A 17,617-nucleotide genomic window follows, 5' to 3' on the forward strand; every position below is an offset into this window, starting at 1 on the left:
TACCCTGCACACTAGAGTAGAGTACCCTGGTACACTAGAGTACACTGTGCACTAGAGTACCCTGGTGCACTAGAGTACCCTGCGTACTAGAGCACCCTGTTACACTAGAGTACCCTGCGCACTAGAGTATCCTGGTACACTGGAGTACACTGCGCACTAGAGTACCCTGGTGAACCAGAGTAGAGTACCCTGCGCACTAAAGTACCCTGGTACACTAGAGTACCCTGCGCACTAGAATATCCTGTTACACTAGAGTACCCTGCACACTAGAGTAGAGTACCCTGGTACACTAGAGTACACTGTGCACTAAAGTACCCTGGTGCACTAGAGTACACTGCGTACTAGAGTATCCTGGTACAGTGGAGTACACTGCGCACTAGAGTACCCTGGTACACTAGAGTACCCTGCACACTAAAGTACCCTGGTACATTAGAGTACACTGCACACTAGAGTACCCCAGTACACTAGAGTACCCTGCACACTAGAGTATCCTGGTACACTAGAGTACAGAGCACTAGAGTACACTGTGTACTAGAGTACCCTGCACACTACAGTACACTGCGCACTAAAGTACCCTGGTATACTAGAGTACCCTGCGCACTAGAATATCCTGTTACACTAGAGTACCCTGCACACTAGAGTACACTGGTGCACTAGAGTACGCTGCACACTAGAGTACACTGGTACACTAGAGTACACTGCGCACTAGAGTACACTGGGGCACTAGAGTAGAGCAACATCCTCATGCAAAGCAAAAGTGTGCTGAAATTAGAACAATAAATGCTTAATAGACTAAAACCCTGGGGAGTTCAAACCAATAAGCCAGTCCACTCCTATATAGTTCATTTTAATACCTTTAGATTTAAGAGGTATTTATAACTAAAATATAATCACAAGGTATTTTTCTCCAATAACGTGATTTGCACGGCTTGATATGAAAGCATTGCCAAAGACTGAAATCATCTGGTCACATATGAATCACCCTCCAAATGTATTTAAATTCAAACAATTCCAGCTATTGATAAATTGTTCTCAAGAAAAACATAAACCTATCCAGACCTAAAGGCTGAGACCATAATTATCCAAAAACAAAGTCACAAATCAGATATGTAGTTAAACACTCCTCATACATGTTGAAACCAATGTTCATTCAATTAAAGTTGAAAGAAAAAAACTTTGTATTACTACATTCTACTTGAAATATGTCGTGATAATTAGCTTAAAAAAAACAAAAACAAAAAAAGACAATTTTTTCTGGTCAAGGACTGGGGAAACACTGACAATTTCACAAATGTTGGAACTGCTAAAACTGCCTAAGTGTAAATTAATTAATTTGACATAGATCCTCTCAGATCAGGTTTTGTTAGCATAAGGCACTAAGGTCACTGAAAATACGATCAGAGTTTAAAAAATTTTAACATAATATTTGGAAAGGTATTTAAATACATGCCTAGATCTTCATATTTGTATGATATTTTGCCCCAGCTCACAGCAGGATCCTATCTAATGCAGGTACTTAAGCACTTGAATGAATAAATCAAAGTGGTCGGAGAATGACATAAGGGGAGAATGTGGGCCCAAACACGTATTATCTGGAAATAATTTCTATTTTGGTGATCAACATTTTTATGAGCACATTAAAACAATGTACTAACTTGAGAACAGCATGCATATACCAATATTTGTCTATTAATTTCTTTGCAGACATTTAACAAAATTTTTGGCTTAAAGGAAAAATTTTAAATTGCTCATTTACACTTCTAAATCAAATGCTAGGCACAAAAGATTTCTAAAACCAAAGACCTAAGACTTATGGGGTAAGAAATCCTCCCTATTGAATGAAAGTAAAAAATTCTTATATGACTTTTATTCAATTACTAAATCTCTATTTCCATTTATGTAATATTAAGATATATCTGGCACAGCAAACCAATGGTGAAAAAAGTGGTTCCACAGAAAGTGGTTCCATTCTCACTCCACCAATAAGATTACTTTTTCAAGTTTTTAAAGAGAAAGGAGTAAAACTGTATGTGGGGGGTGTTTGTAAAAGACATTTTCATTCCTTAGGTGTACATATTTTTTTTTGGCCTGCATTTTCACAACTCTAGGCTTTGTCTTAAGACTGAAGTTACAAACTGGTGGCTGGCAAACATGTCTTCTTTGTTCTGATTAATACTTTCAATTTTTAAAATTTCATTGCTTTCATTTAAACAGCAGGAATTTTCACATAAAAATCCTTACACCTGATGTCAGAGAATCAGAACTCCTGGCAACACCACACTTGGACAATGACCAAGAGCTGGAGCTGAGACAAGGCTGCCTCTTTCAGACAGGACCTTTCATTGTCCCCACCTCTCTGACTTTTCCTTGGCCACCTTCTTTCATTAACATTATCCATCCAGGCCCTGTAGGCATTTCCATTTTTGGCTTTCACCCTCGCCTACCTCATCTAACAATCCTTTTGTGAATTAGAAGAAACTTCAATAAGGAACTCATAAATTTCCACTGGACTTCTAGAAAATAAATTAGTAAAATACCTACCAGGGAAGAGGAAGGAGTTCTTTGAAAAGTACATGGGTTCCCCTCCTCATCTTTTTCAATCTTTCCCTTCTTGATTACCAGATGTCAGTGATGTATGCTGACATTACCATTAAATTATTTCTAGTTTATAAGTAGGCATGACAAAATGTACTGATTCTTCTTCAAGGATCACTATACAGAGCAATTTATGATGAGCAATTTCATCCATTAATGCATACCCAACCTCTTTCACTGGAAAGCTGACTAAACCAACCTAAAACTAAAATTGTCACTGAAGATGCAGACAACAAATCAACCTGCAATTATGTATGATCGAGAGCTTCTAGAAGGAAATAGATGGGTTAATGATCAGCAATTATTAGGAGCCAGGGTAAGTTCATCAAGAATAAGACACCAAATAGATGTCACTTTCTATTTATAAAATTAACACATTGGTAGATCAGAGGAATGTGGTAGAAATTATAATGATTTCAAAAGAGTTCTCCATGAAATTTCCTGTAAGATAACAAAGTAAAACATGGGCTGGAAAATAAAATATTTTTAATTGGCAGAATAATCTTTCCCCCAAAATTCTGAATCTGTGTCACTGGGAAGAGTTCTCTAGTAGAGCACTAAAGGGTTTGCTTGCTTGAGCAACCTCACTCTCTAACCACTGGGTATTCAATATTACTTTTTATCACTAACTTGAAAGATAAAAAACATAGCTACCAAATTTGCAAATAACACAATGCTGAGAAAGATATATAATGGGACAAATGACAGAAACAATGTCTGAAATGACTGAGCTAGAACAAATGGACCGAAAAGAATATGACATTTAATAAAGATATATGTGTATCTGCAGTTAGATTCAGAGAGCCAACTAAAAATGTCAAAGACACAATTAGAGGGAGGGGACACTGCTTTAATAGGACTTCACATGAAAAAAATCTGATTTCAATTAACCCCAAGATTAATACACATCCACAGTGGGTTGGGGCTTCTACACAGTTTGTTCATGCAGTAAACATGACTGCCCACCGTTATGGAAAGTCAGATTACATTTGAAGCACCATTCTCCATTCTCAGGGGCACTTGTTAAGAGGTACTCTGAACACCTAAGGGGCTTTGAGATGAGGGAAACGAGAAATGATGAAGTCACTAAACCGACTAAGAAACAGCTTAAAGAAATGGGGATGTTCTACCTGGAGAAGAGAAAATTAGGGGAGACATGATGGCCGTCTTCAAATGTCTGAAGGATTGCTATGTTGAAGAGGGAGTAGAATAGTCGTATGTTGTTCTAAAGGGCAGAACTAAAACTAAAGGAGAGAAAGTTAAAGGGCAATCATTTTAGTCAAAAAAAAAAAAGCAAAAGCAAAAACCTTCTCCAATGAGGAAAGCCATCAGCAGATAAACAATACTCTCTCAAGAAGGCTCTCAGGAAGTCAGTCTAAGGGGAGGTTAGGCCAGAAGAATCCAAGAATCTCTTCCAACTCTACTATTTTTGACTCCACAGCTCCTGAATGTTGTTTGGTTTGAACTAGCCTTGCCTTTTCTCAGATAGCCATCATGAGAGAATCTGTGTTACTCTTTATAAGGTGCCATTCAAAAGACAAGAGACAGAACTTCACCACCGAATGAGAGTGGTGATCCCTTCAAAGCAATCACCTGAGACAGCTGCATTCTTATTCCAGAGCTGACAGTGCTCACTTAAACTCTTGTAAGATGCCTGCAGAGTCTGTTTCTGACTCATACAAGATACAGCCTGTTTAGTAGCCACTGCTGGTGAACACAAACCAGCCTACTCATTTGGTACAGTTCTGGCCCTCAGTGGGAGTCCAACAGTAACTCAAACAAGATTCATTTCTAACCAAAATCTACTTAGCGTGATCATCTGTCTTAATTAAGCCCTGTTCCCAATGACATCTGGATGATTTCAAAAACCTAATTCATCCATGGATACATAAAAATTTGATATTAGATACAAATTAATATTACATTCATTAGGCTCTTAAATGCTCACAAAATGTAAAATCAATTTGAACAAAGGCAGCATGACCGGAATAAGAACAAAACTTCCAAGTTTATTGCTTTGACGGAATGTATACAACCTATTTTGTTGTTGTTGTTGCTCTTTTTTAAAAGCGTATTATGTTCTAGGCAAACTTCATGTGTTGGGTTCAGTTATAAAGACCTCAAAAACTAGCACTATAGATCTTTTTCCTTTTCCATATTCCTTTGAATCCTTAAAGGTGGCTATTGTCTTCTTTTCAAATAAATATCCAAGGTACTTAAAAAGTAAAAAAAAAAAACAACTATAATTTAAACAACAGAAAAGTTTTTCAAACCCAAGACACTGTTCACATTAGTAGGTTTTATAAGTCATACTATTTGAATGCAAGCTGAATACATTATAACATTTGGGATCAATGTCTCCTTTCCTCACTAAAGTCCTAATCTATTTCTACAACTCTCAGCCAAAAGATTTTCAATCTCCCTATACATTTATATCCTCTAATTTAAAAAATACTTTAACTTTCTGAATTAAAAAGGCTAAAACCTTACTTTATAGTCCCTTAAATATATCTATTAATTTTTAAACATTGAGGATGATTCCAGAACTAAACATTGTCACCACAGTGAGAATTTTAGTGGAAGTTAGTTGGGCATCAGTTGGCTTGTTGTCTCGGTAGTGAGTATCTATGTAATAAATAGTCATCCACTTTTCTCCTTTTGTATTTTAACAGAATGCCTGGTACCCAGTAAATAAAGTTAAGAACCTGTTAAGAACTGCAGTGAAGATTTTGTTCTTTACAGATTGCAGCAAGTCTGAGTTGAGGAAGCTCTGACAGATGCAAAAGGTGCACCTGTTGCAGGTGCACATACAGCGTAACCGGGCATGGCTGCGAAAACACACAGAAGGACAGCAGTTGAGTTCTTACTCACAAACACGGCACAAGTCAGAGTGTGCCAACCTTAAAAAAAAAAAGACTTAGGCATAAGCAACACTAAGGAAAAGGACAGTGTGGGGCATGCTAAAGTTGTGCAGAATTCCACATTTACAAAAAAATATCATCAACAGCAATAGCTCCCTCCTCCCTCCCTATAGAAAATCTGAGGAAAATCAGCTAACACGTTTGCTTTTTTTTGGAGGGGGGATAGAATTATTAGTACAAGGGTTTTAGTGGAATAAATATGCACAGCAATAGATGACACCCTCATCTAAATCAATAAAAGAAAAACTGAATAAGCCATAGCATCCACCGAAAGGTCAGAGTTGGCTAGCATTGAAATAACCACCCCCTCCTCCTCCCTCAGGATACACACATGCCTGAAAACCAGGAAGGAGAATAGTGATAAATACACAAAAGAGTCAAAAGACGAGTATGTATATTCAACCTGAGGAGATAATGAACATCGTCTTTAATCCATCAAGCACCATAGCTCCCCAAGGAAATCAAAGTGCTTCATGTATTTCTACTTGAACCCAAAATATGGGGTTAATTTTCATCTGCTACCAGCAGCTAAGTATCTGCTAACATAGCAGCTAAGTATGATAACATGAAACTCTGGGTAAAGGTGTAAAAATCAACAATTAGATATGAAATTTAGATACGAAATTTAGGGAGGCTTTCTGACTCCTTTCTGGTTGAGTGAGTTGCACTAATTGGTACAGGCACATGGAGCCATTTCACCTCCACTTTAAAAACCAAAGTAGGGGGTCTCCAATGACTGCTCAGTGGTCAGAGCCACTCAGACATACAAGGCCATCACACCACCCCTCAAGAGGTACTGGCACAGAACCCACTCAGAAGAGCGCCACCTGGTGAATCCATTACATCCTTTTCTGTAACACCTGAACATTTTTTAGAGGCTTCTCTAAAGGAGAAGTCCTTCTCAAAGGACTGGCCCAAACTGACTTGGCTTAGCTTGTGAGATCTGATGAGACCACAGCACACGGTGGCATGGTTGTGGAGATTAGCAGCATCCCAATAATGCCTAATTCTCAACATGAAGAAAAACAAGAATTAATTTTTCAAAAGACTCTTATAGGCTCGAGATACTCCATTTTAAAATCTGACTTGTGATGATGAACATAGCACTGGTACTAAGTCACTGCCAGCTGTCATACTGGAATCCATCTGTTATTTTATAATTGAAATCTGACTCTTCAACATACACAGGCTCCGTCCACCAAAAAGGAGGGATGCAAAGTATGCTTAGCAACAGGGAGATGCTTCATGAGAAGTAGTTTCAGATTAACCATATAAACAAGGGTCCATGTATGTACATTTATCATATACACACGTGCACACACACACACACACACTCTCACAAACACTGCAGTAAAATTTTAAATATGCAGATCTAAAAACAAAGCTGCAATTATTTACAAGATTAAGATAGTGCATTTACATAGTAAAAAAAAAAAGACGCCATAGTATACAGTTAGGCAGTAAGACTGACCAAGCAGTGCGTTTCTGGATAATTACTAATTATGGTGAAAGAGATCTGGTCATCTGCAAGAAAATGTCAACAAAATCCCACATAAGCCATAAAGAAAAAGTAACTTACAAAGGAAGCCATAAAGAAAAAGTAACTTACAAAGGAAGCCATAAAGAAAAAGTAACTTACAAAGCAGTTTTTAGAAAGACCCAGATTTTTCTCAAATTCTCTATTCTATCAGTGTTGCCCATGTCTCGGCAGAGTCTGTCTTTGTAATGATCCTCTCTGTAGATAACATACATTAGAGTTTTAAAGCAAAGGTAAAACAGAAATAAGGTTTTGCTTATCTAATAGTAATAGGAATGACTTCTCTTCCAATACAAATAGAATTTCAAGGGTTTGCTGCATTTTTTTAAAGTATTAGTTAATGGAATACCAATAAAGTTAACTCTGCTTTGAAAAATTTGTACAAATTAACACTCTTTTTGAAAAACCTCAGCTTCTAGCAATTTTTGAGTATTACTCTGTTATACTGCATTTTTCATAAGAAAAAATAACTTGGAGAGTAACATAATAATAAATAAAATCAACTATGAAGTTCTGAGAAACGCACTGCCTGAAAAACTACCTTGTCACAGAACGGAATTTATACGAACACAGTACTTGAGGAGAACGCCATTAAGAGCCATGCAATTTTAAGGCAGTTAGTAAACTACAAAGATGACCACAGTTATGTGCTTGTGCATATGCATGTATAGATATACAATAAATGTACATAAAATTTGTGGCTCATAACACTTAATGTGAAACATTTATATACAGGTTATTCCAACTACAACTGCTTTTAACAGCACTAAAAAAAGATGTTATATCTTGAATTCAAACATACCCATAATTTAAACAAAGATTCATAAATGATTTCAGAATCCTTCACATACTCAAAGTCAACTGATCAGCAGAAAAAAATATATAAAAATGAAATTTTTGTTCATATGAAAATGCTTTATTAGCATGATGTCAATCCCACTTTATGGCAGTAACACTAATTTTTTTAATGCTGGGGAGGGGCTGAGTTTTTACTGTACTATCCTATTAAGATAGTTACAGCCTGCTCAAAAATATTCAAATATTGTCAGATTATATATACTTTATATAATTATATTTATACAATTTTATTCTGTTATTCAAACTAAACTTGCATTTACTCAAACCTGTCCCTTCTCATTACAAAGTCTCTGTTGCTGAACAACTTCTATGTGACAGAGATTCCACCCTCATGGCTAACAACGACATGCAATGTTACCACGAACCATGCAACAGGAAAATGACGGCAGAGCAAGTACTTACGGGTACATGGCCATCGTTGTCAATTTAACAAAGATATCTTTACTGGGTGCATCAGCAGTATTGCAAGTGAAGGCTTGTGGTGGAGGCATTTTGTGTTTCCTGCAGAAATCAGTAGGTGAAATACTATACTCCTGTTTAACTTCATGCAGGTCTGACTTTGCAGCTATGATTAAGCAAGGTATTCTGCTGTCCATAAAGTGTTGCTATAGAATAAAAAGTGAAATCAAAATCTGATGACAAGCTCAAAAATTACTAAATTTCATTCAACAGGCACTGAAATTTTCCTCTAGATAGGCAAATCATCAACAGTTTCAGGGAGAAAGTGAATGAAGAGGCAAGGACTGGCAGTTGTCTAGGTCAGTGACATAAGACGACCAGGGCCACTTTTCTAATGCAGATAACAATACACACCTATAACAATTCTTCAAATTCACTATAATTAAAAAAAAACTTTTTTAAGATCTAATACTTTGAAATAGAAAGAAATCCATCTAAATTCTTCTATCCTAAAACACACTATTTTCATTTTTTTTTATATTACCTCTAGTACTTAGGGCTTTCCTGGTAGCCCAGGACAGTAAAGAATTTGCCTGCAATGCAGGAAACCTGGGTTCGATTCTTAGACTGGGAAGATTCCCTGGAGAAGGGCATGGCTACCCACTCCAGTATTCTTGCCTGGAGAATTCTATGGATAGAGGAGCCTGTTGGGCTACAGTCCATGGGGTCACAAACAGGCACGACTAAACAATTAACACTTTCACTTTCTAGTCCTTAAGCACATGCATACACACACACACACACACACACAGACACAGATATTTACATAGTGGCAGTCATGCTGGATATTACTATTGGAAAATACTGAATTTTCCATGTTTTCAGAATTCAAAACCATTATTTTTAATGACTATACAAAGTTCACAGGATCATTTTATCTCAATTTGGTAAACTACCCTCCTATTGTTAGATATGTGGATTATTTCCAGGTTTTTGCTATTAAAAATAATCATAGAGGAAATTCCTTTGTACATATAGTTTTTTTACTCTTATTGAATCTTGTTGACAATCTCAAAGTAACTTACAACTTTTGAAGCCTCATGTTTATCTCCTTGCTCTATTAGTCTTCTTGGTATAATTGGCAATATGTATACCGCGTGCATTCCTAAGAACTTTCACTAACGCAGAGGTTCTTAACCAAGGACGTACATCAGAATCACTCGTGGAAAAAAGTATTTTTTAAAATACAGATGTCTGGGACTGTACCACCTCAGAATGAAACCAGAACCTTTAGGGACAGGATGTATGTATCTTTAAAAGCTCCACAGATAATTTTCTTGCATTTCCTTGGTTAGAAAACACATTACAATTCCATTAAACTCCTTACAAAGTTAAACTTAGTTATGGGCCAAAATTGAAACAAACCTTAAAAATCCTGGCACAGTATTCAAAGGATTTAGGGTTACTGACATCATATACCAGGCACACAACATCACAAAGGATCTCAGCCTCAGTCAAAAATTCCGATTCTGAGATATCATGCAACTTGGAAAAAGAAAAAGACAATGAGAAACATAAGTACCATAACACTGATGCAAAATTAAAGTCATGACGTTTTATTACTTGCTTAACTTGACTTCTTAATTTAAGAATACTAGTTAAGCATAATTTTTCAGACTCATTAGAAGTAAGACACAGAGATAAACAAGTAGCTTTCTGATTTTTGTAGATGAAAAATGGTGATTAAGGTCCTACAGAAACTAACATTTAGTGAGTGACTAAAGTGTGCTGGACAGGCCCTTTACATGCATTCTCTTCCTACTAAAGATAACAAACAGGTTACAGAGATTAGGTCAACTTCCAAAGATAACTCAAACCAAAATCTGAATTCAGATGATTCCCAAAGGGAAGCCCAGGTGGCGCAGTGGTAAAGAATCAGCCTGCCAAGCAGGAGACCTGGGTTCACCCCTGGGTTGGGAAGATGCCCTGGAGAAGGAAATGATAACCCACTCCAGTATTCTTGCCTGGAAATTCCATGGACAGAGAAGCCTGATGGGCTACAGTCCATGGGGTGGCAGAGTTGGATATGACTGGGCACATACATACGATTCCCAAGTCTTTTTTCTTTCTACCACACTACTCTTCCTCCCCACCAATCAAAAACACAAAGCAAAGGATGGTACATTAAGGTTATCACTGACCACAGATAAACTACCACACACCTGCACTAAAGTCTTCAAACTAATTTCTAGTCAACAGTAAAGGATGTAATTTTTAAAAATATAAATGAAAGAAAGAGCGAAGTGCATTGAATTTTTTTTTTTTTTACTTTTTTATGGTGGTATTAAGCACACAAGTAGATAAATTTTTACTTGTATCTACACCCATGTAATCACCACACAGATTTAAGAGAATTAAAATTAAATCTAATGACTAAGTCAGGTAGAAAAATAAAATCACACGAAAGCCATTAAATTAAATTCAGTTATGTTCTCAAAGAGTCATTTTAAAAATGTACCCAATAATTAATCATCTTTATATGCCAGAAAATTTCTTACCAACAAATATTTCTCTTGTCCATAGACATAAACAGTGTTAATCGCATAGTACGATTTATGATCATCACGAATATTCTTCTGCCTCTGAAAACAACCAAAAATCTCAGTATTTACAGTAAGAAATCACAGTAACTAGTTTTCATCAGCACATGTACTTTGTGTATACGTGTGGGTGTGTTACCAAAAAAAGGACATTCTTCCCTATGCTATATATTATTTATCAGTACAAAGAGCATATTGATTTTGTTTCTTAGTTCTTAGACTCTAAAATAAGAGATGCTTTTGTTCTGCAGAAAGGGAAAGCAGTAGCTGACAAGGAAGTAAACTGTATTCACTGAGCCACCTGCTGGCAATTCTCATTACACTATGATTTGGCCTGCTATTTCACCTGAAAATATGTCAACCTCTTTACTCAAGGCAGTAGTCACAATCAGATATCAGCAATGTAGAATGCTACATTTACTTCATACCAAGCCCTGTGTCTGATACTTTCATATGTGTATTTATTTAATCTCCATCTAAATGTTAAAAAAAAAACCACCAAATGATGGCTAACACCAGTGAAGCAAAGATAAAGCTAGTTCAAAGAGATTACTGTTACATTTTAGTTGTACTTTACTATTATACATCATCTAAAAAGGTTAATGGTTATGAAAAAATTATGTAAACACATGACTATAAAAATCTACTGAGTAAAGTTCTAACTTTCTGAGCTCTCACCATTAAGTTTCTTCCAAGAAGAGCCTGAAGAACTCCACTTTTCCCACAGTTTTTCATCCCAATTACATTACATCGGAACACGTTTCTTTGAGTTTGTTTTTTCTGAAGGTCTATCTTTTTATCTCTTGTTACTAAAAAGGAAAATAAAAAGCTAATTATGTACCATGTACACTCACTGAGCCTTCACTTCACCTTCTGCAAAATATGATACTGCTATTTATTATTTTTATGAAATTTTATTTATAAAATGATCAATAAACAAGCTATATGATAGCCAACTTCTATGTAAAATGAAGTACAGAAGATAATACAGAAGGGCCTCTTTAGTGAAAAAGGTGCATTTCTGAAAGTCAGTTGTAAATTTTTAGTAACCACATACTTATTTTATCATAAAATAAGTAGTACCTTTACATAAGAAAACAATATCCCAAAAATGAACGAAAATTACAATGAATGTAGCACACACTACATCCCATTTTTTTTTCTATTACTGTCGTAACAAATCATAAACTGAAAGACGCCACCTCAAAACTTTACTCTCTTGGGTCTATAAAGAGAAAGGTGATAGGCACTCTAGATTTCCAAGGTAAATCTGTAGAAGAGGCAGTGCTGAAAACAATCCTGTATCAGCAGAGCAACAGGCATCCTTCTTGAGGGAAAGAGACCTCTTTAAGCTGCATCCAAAGATTTGATTACAGAAAAGCTCACCAGACACTATTTATAGTAGCAAAAAACTGAAAATGATAAAAAACACAAAATTATGGAATAGTTCAGTAAGTTATAGACTATCCATATGATGATACGTTATATAATATTAAAGATATATAAAGGACACTTATCGATAATAGAAATATGTCCACAATATTTTGTTGAGTGAAAGAACCTCTTGTTGGCTAATTAGTTCCTTATTTTTTGGTGCTGAAGTTCAGTTCAGTTCAGTTCAGTCGCTCAGTCGTGTCTGACTCTGCGCGACCCCATGAATCACAGCACGCCAGGCCTCCCTGTCCATCACCAACTCCCGGAGTTCACTCAAACTCATGTCCACAGAGTCGGTGATGACATCCAGCCATCTCATTCTCTGTCGTCCCCGTCTCCTCCCGCCCCCAACCTTTCCCAGCATCAGAGTCTTTTCCAGTGAGTCAACTCGTCGCATGAGGTGGCCAAAGTATTGGAGTTTCAGCTTTGGCATCAGTCCTTCCAATGAACACCCAGGATTGATATCCTTTAGAATTGTGCTGAAGTAAATACTGTCTAATTGGTTAAGTATTTTAAAGGGTACTAGCTCTGTCAATTTCACATAGGCTGTCTTCTTGTAACAGGGCTTCCTGTAAGATACGTGCTATTTTATCCCACCAATCAGGATATAAAAACTTCTTGAAATGATCAGTTCCTTAATTTATTATTTCATATTCAGTTCAGTCACTCAGTCATGTCTGACTCTTTGCGACCCCACAAATCACAGCACGCCAGGCCTCCCTGTCCATCACCAACTCCCGGAGTTCACTCAAACTCATGTCCATAGAGCCGGTGATGCCATCCAGCCATCTCATTCTCTGTCGTCCCCTTCTCCTCCTGCCCCCACAATCCCTCCCAGCATCAGAGTCTTTTCCAGTGAGTCAACTCTTCACATGAGTATTGGAGTTTCAGCTTTAGCATCAGTCCTTCCAATGAACACCCAGGACTGATCTCCTTTAGAATGGACTGGTTGGATCTCCCTACAGTCCAAAGGACTCTCAAGAGTCTTCTCCAACACCACCGTTCAAAAGCATCAACTCTTCGGCGATCAGCTTTCTTCACAGTCCAACTCTCACATCCATACGTGACCACGGGAAAAACCAAAGCCTTGACTAGATGGACCTTTGTTGACAAAGTAATATCTTTGTTTTTAATATGCTATCTAGGTTGGTCACAACTTTCCTTCCAAGGAGTAAGTGTCTTTTAATTTCATGGCTGCAATCAGCATCCGCAGTGATTTTGGAGCCCAAAAAAATAAAAGTCCGACACTGTTTCCACATCTATTTCCCATGTCTATATATTTTTTTAAGTGGAGCACACTGTTTGGCAAGAATGCCTGTTTGACATTACAAGATCGGTAAAAGATTTATTAATGTGGTAAAAGGTTATAAAACTGAGATGTACAATCAGTTCAATATCAGGATCATGCATTAATACCCATTGTTTTTAATGTTTAAAGAAAATTAAATCACAAGATGGACTGTAAATACTTTTAATGTCTTCCCCAATTTTCATCCATGAAGTACCCTCAGCGGTAGACTAGAAGTAAAACCTTTACAAGATCTTTCTTTCTTGATAAATAAGAAATCAAGCATTTCAATTCAAAAGAGATTATCAAATCATGGGCAAGCAAGAGTATAAACAGGGAGATTAATGAAGATACATTTACTTTCACTCTTTTTACATATGAAACTGGAACCCTGGAAAAAAACAACTAATTAAAGAGTCTTTACACACTTACCTGTGATGGCTGAAGCCTGAGATTCTTGTTCAGTCAATATTGAATAACCTAGATAACCCAAATACTCCAGGCACCGCTGTACATCTAAATAGGTCGTGAGCCTAGGAAAAAGTTGAAAATGCGAGAAGTTTCTAAAAGAATATCTATTTTAAAAAATCACAACAGCTCAAATAGCTTGTTTAACACCAGACCCAGATAATTTTTGTCAGACTGCTTTAATTTCCCATGTGCCCAACCATGGCTCTTCCTATAGTGACATTCTTAGGGCAGAGGAGAAAGAGGAGAATGCAACGGAAGGGGTGGAGGAGGCTCCTGTATCCACCCCATCGGCCTGGAAAGAGCAAAGCCACACAGATGAGCCGTGAGCACCAAGAGCGCCCAGTGCTTTAGGCGAGATCAATGGCACAGACACTGTATGTGATCTGCTTCCCAAGTTACACACTGTACTGCAAATACTGGCTACTTAAGGATTTAATTTTGAAAGGGTTTGTAGAGGGTGCAAAACTAAAAGGTTGAAAGGCGCTTGAAATTTAGTTAGCCTTTCTTATGAGTTGAAAAAAAAGAACAGATCCTGTGTTGAGAAAGTTATTCTCACCAAGGTTAAAGTATTAAATCATTATGCACAAGCAGAGGTTTTTCCTATCGCTCCTAGACAATATAGGTCAACTTTGCTGTATCTAGACTGTAGACACCCTCACTAAGCCAAAGAGTGCATTCAAAGCAAACAACAATCCCTTAAAGTGTCTTCCACGTCAAGTAAAATATGCTCTCCCGCCATTCCAAAAAATATGAGTTTCCCAGGTGGTGCTAATGGTTAAGAACCCACCTGCCAATGCAGGAGATATAAGTGACTCAGGTTTGATCAGGAAGATTCCCTAAAGGAAGGCATGGCAACCCACTCCAGTATTCTTGCCTGGAGAAGCCCATGAACAGAGGAGCCTGGCAGGCTACAGTCCATAGGGTCACAAAGAGAAGGACATGACTAAAGTGACTTAGCACACACATATTCCAAAAATAAAATTGTGCAATAACAGTGATGATTCCTATTCCCTTAATCAAAAAAGTATTAAAACACAGCATGGCAAATCAACTATACTCCAATAAAATTGTTTTTAAAGTATTAATGTTTAGTTCCATTTTGATATTACTATTTCCCTGTACATAATCCAAAAGCAAGCACATCCCTTCCTGATAAACTTATAAACATCTATAGTTCATCTCAGAGATAGCAGGGGCACCATATTAAAAAATTTTGGTCACAGGCAGCTAAGATTGAAGCATTTCATAAGATCTGACAAAGTCACAAAAGAACACATGTAATGCACCACAATTTCAAAGCAGCTGTAACTCTAGAGGAAAGAAGTGAGCTCTATACTCACGTCCACTGGGAAAGGAATCCCTGGTAGGTTATCCAGCCTTTTTCATTTGTACAAACTGTGTTATTCACATCTGGCCCCCAAGGTATGTAAGGGAAAACTTTAAACAAATCTTTAAGCTCATCAGGTGACAAAGCACAGTCTCTATCCTGAAGATACACAAGGAAGTATACATAATGTTTAGATATCTAAGAGAATAATTCCCAAACACAAGAGCCTCCTAATCTTGTAAAGCTATGCTTCCAAAAACTAACCCATAAAAATAAATTTTACATTTTATCAAGAAAACTCCTTGCATGTATGTACAGAAACCTATGCAAGAATCTATCAGAAACTAGACTTTTTCATCTTGAGAAAATAATAAAGTAAATAAGAAAAAGTATTTTTGCTAGTTTTAAGAGCTTTTGAATAATTTTTGGCTATGTGACATGAGTGGGGCTAGTGGTAAAGAATACATCTGCCGATGCAGGAGGCATAAGAGTCGTGAGTTTGATCCCTAGGTCAGGAAGATCCCCTGGAGAAGGAAACGGCAAACCATTCCTGTATTCTTGCCTAGAGAACCCCTTGGACAGAGAAGTCTAGTGGGCTAGAGTCCATAGGGTGGCAAAAAGCCGCACATGACTGAAGCGACTTAGCACACATGACGTGAGCACCCAATACCTCAGGGAATAGAGCTATGTTATTCACAGGAAAACATTTTATCATATATCACAGAAAACTGCAGCTGAAAGCTTACCAAATCATGCTTATCAAAAGTACTTTGGAGAAACAAATATGCGTGATGATTTAATTCAGTAGTGCAATCAGGAGGTATTTTTAGCCTGTTGATGAATAAAATAGTAAAATAAATCATTAATCAAATATTAAAATTTAATTTGAGAAATGAATATGAAATTGCAACAAGTTCTTTTTGTAAGATGAAAGCACTTACAGATTATGTTTGCTGCAGCCATTTAGACTTTCCCAGGGGAAGTCACTGCATTGCTATGGGAATCCTCAGAAGAGCCATAACAGTGCTCCTTCCAAGGTGACATATACACTTTCTTAACTGTCTGAAGGGCAGGTTGTATTAAAAAATGTACAGACAATACTGATTAAACTGTAATCAGTTTCTAGTAGTTTCTCCTACAAACCAACTGTAAGTCAAAACTATGAGCTTTATACAGTATCAACATTATAATGAGCTAAAAATGATGTGAAGAGATGTTATTTCTGCCTGACTTGATTTTTGACCCACCCTAAATTTGAATCAATAAACATTTATCAAATGCATCGAGATACTGGGGACATGAAAACATGACAGGCTCCCTACCTCTAAGGAACCACATTTCTAGCTGGAGACAGAACACAAGTAGATAATCTCACTATCTCAACAGAAAGAGGCAACCGCTGAGTGGGCAAACTACAGATGCTAGGGGAGTTCTTGAGAAAGCAGACACCTTGATCTGGGGATGGGAAGGTGTCAGCACTGCTGAGAGACACTGTCACTGAACTGAGACTTGAAGGATAACAGACATGAATTGGGTTGGAGGGAGAAGGAGGAAGAGTAAAAATACAATGGGCAGAAGCCCAGGGTGGGAAATAATATCTGATTTGCGGACTAGAAGTAGTTTAGTATTCACTTCTGGAGTGAAGGCAGCGAGTGAGTTGGAGCAGAACAGATCAGGAATGACTTTCTATAACCCGGTTAAGAAGCCTGGGCTTCATCCTGTCTTGAAGGCAAAGTGACAAGGCAAAATCTGTGTTATGTATCTATCATGATTAATTCTCGCCACAATGTGAAGGACAGGAGTAGAGTTTAATAAGGAGACTCAAGATGTGGCCCTAAAGGGGCTATTTTACAAAAAATTAAAGGTAGAGCGCACAAAGAAATTAAAGGAGATTTTAGTGTAAGTCACAAAGCCATAAAAGATGGGAGTTTCCTTACTGTCGTACTTTACCAAGCAATAAGCAACTTTCTATGTTCTGTAGAATTTATCTACCCACATAAATGGCACAGAAAAGAAAGCTTGATAAAAAGGTCTTGAGACAAATGCATTCATTCCATACATATTTATTGAAAAATCTGGGAAATTACTTGAGCCAAGTTTGAATAACTTTGACAAGGGAAGTTTCTAGTTAGAACTGATTAATGGACCAGGAATCCAACCAGAAAGTATTCTGCTTCCTCAGTGATG

The 17,617-nt window shown here is 37.2% G+C and overlaps 1 protein-coding gene across 15 annotated transcripts in view; it reads right to left on the minus strand.

Moving 5' to 3' along the window:
* The window catches only part of RHOT1 (ras homolog family member T1), a 91,830-nt gene that overhangs the window by 39,051 nt on the left and 35,162 nt on the right, over positions 1-17,617 (minus strand). For 6 of the 15 annotated variants that reach the window (XR_008682656.2, XM_055401283.2, XM_055401284.2 and 3 more), the window contains 9 exons: positions 16,177-16,261; positions 15,444-15,589; positions 14,065-14,165; positions 11,589-11,719; positions 10,869-10,952; positions 9,736-9,855; positions 8,314-8,516; positions 7,156-7,251; positions 5,301-5,423 (listed from right to left, as the gene is read on the minus strand). Coding sequence is in view for 13 of the 15 variants with exons in the window: in XM_055401283.2 (XP_055257258.2) it covers positions 5,301-5,423; positions 7,156-7,251; positions 8,314-8,516; positions 9,736-9,855; positions 10,869-10,952; positions 11,589-11,719; positions 14,065-14,165; positions 15,444-15,589; positions 16,177-16,261 (1,089 nt within the window). In the remaining 2 variants the exon portion in view is untranslated. The remainder of the gene's footprint in view (positions 1-5,300; positions 5,424-7,155; positions 7,252-8,313; positions 8,517-9,735; positions 9,856-10,868; positions 10,953-11,588; positions 11,720-14,064; positions 14,166-15,443; positions 15,590-16,176; positions 16,262-17,617) is intronic. The other 9 variants (XR_008682660.2, XM_055401354.2, XM_055401345.2 and 6 more) reach the window with 3 other exon arrangements.

This window comes from Moschus berezovskii, chromosome 20 (assembly GCF_049115385.1).
Source record: "Moschus berezovskii isolate FMDL1 chromosome 20, NW_MosBer_1.0, whole genome shotgun sequence".
In the NCBI taxonomy this organism is placed as follows: Eukaryota; Metazoa; Chordata; class Mammalia; order Artiodactyla; family Moschidae; genus Moschus; species Moschus berezovskii.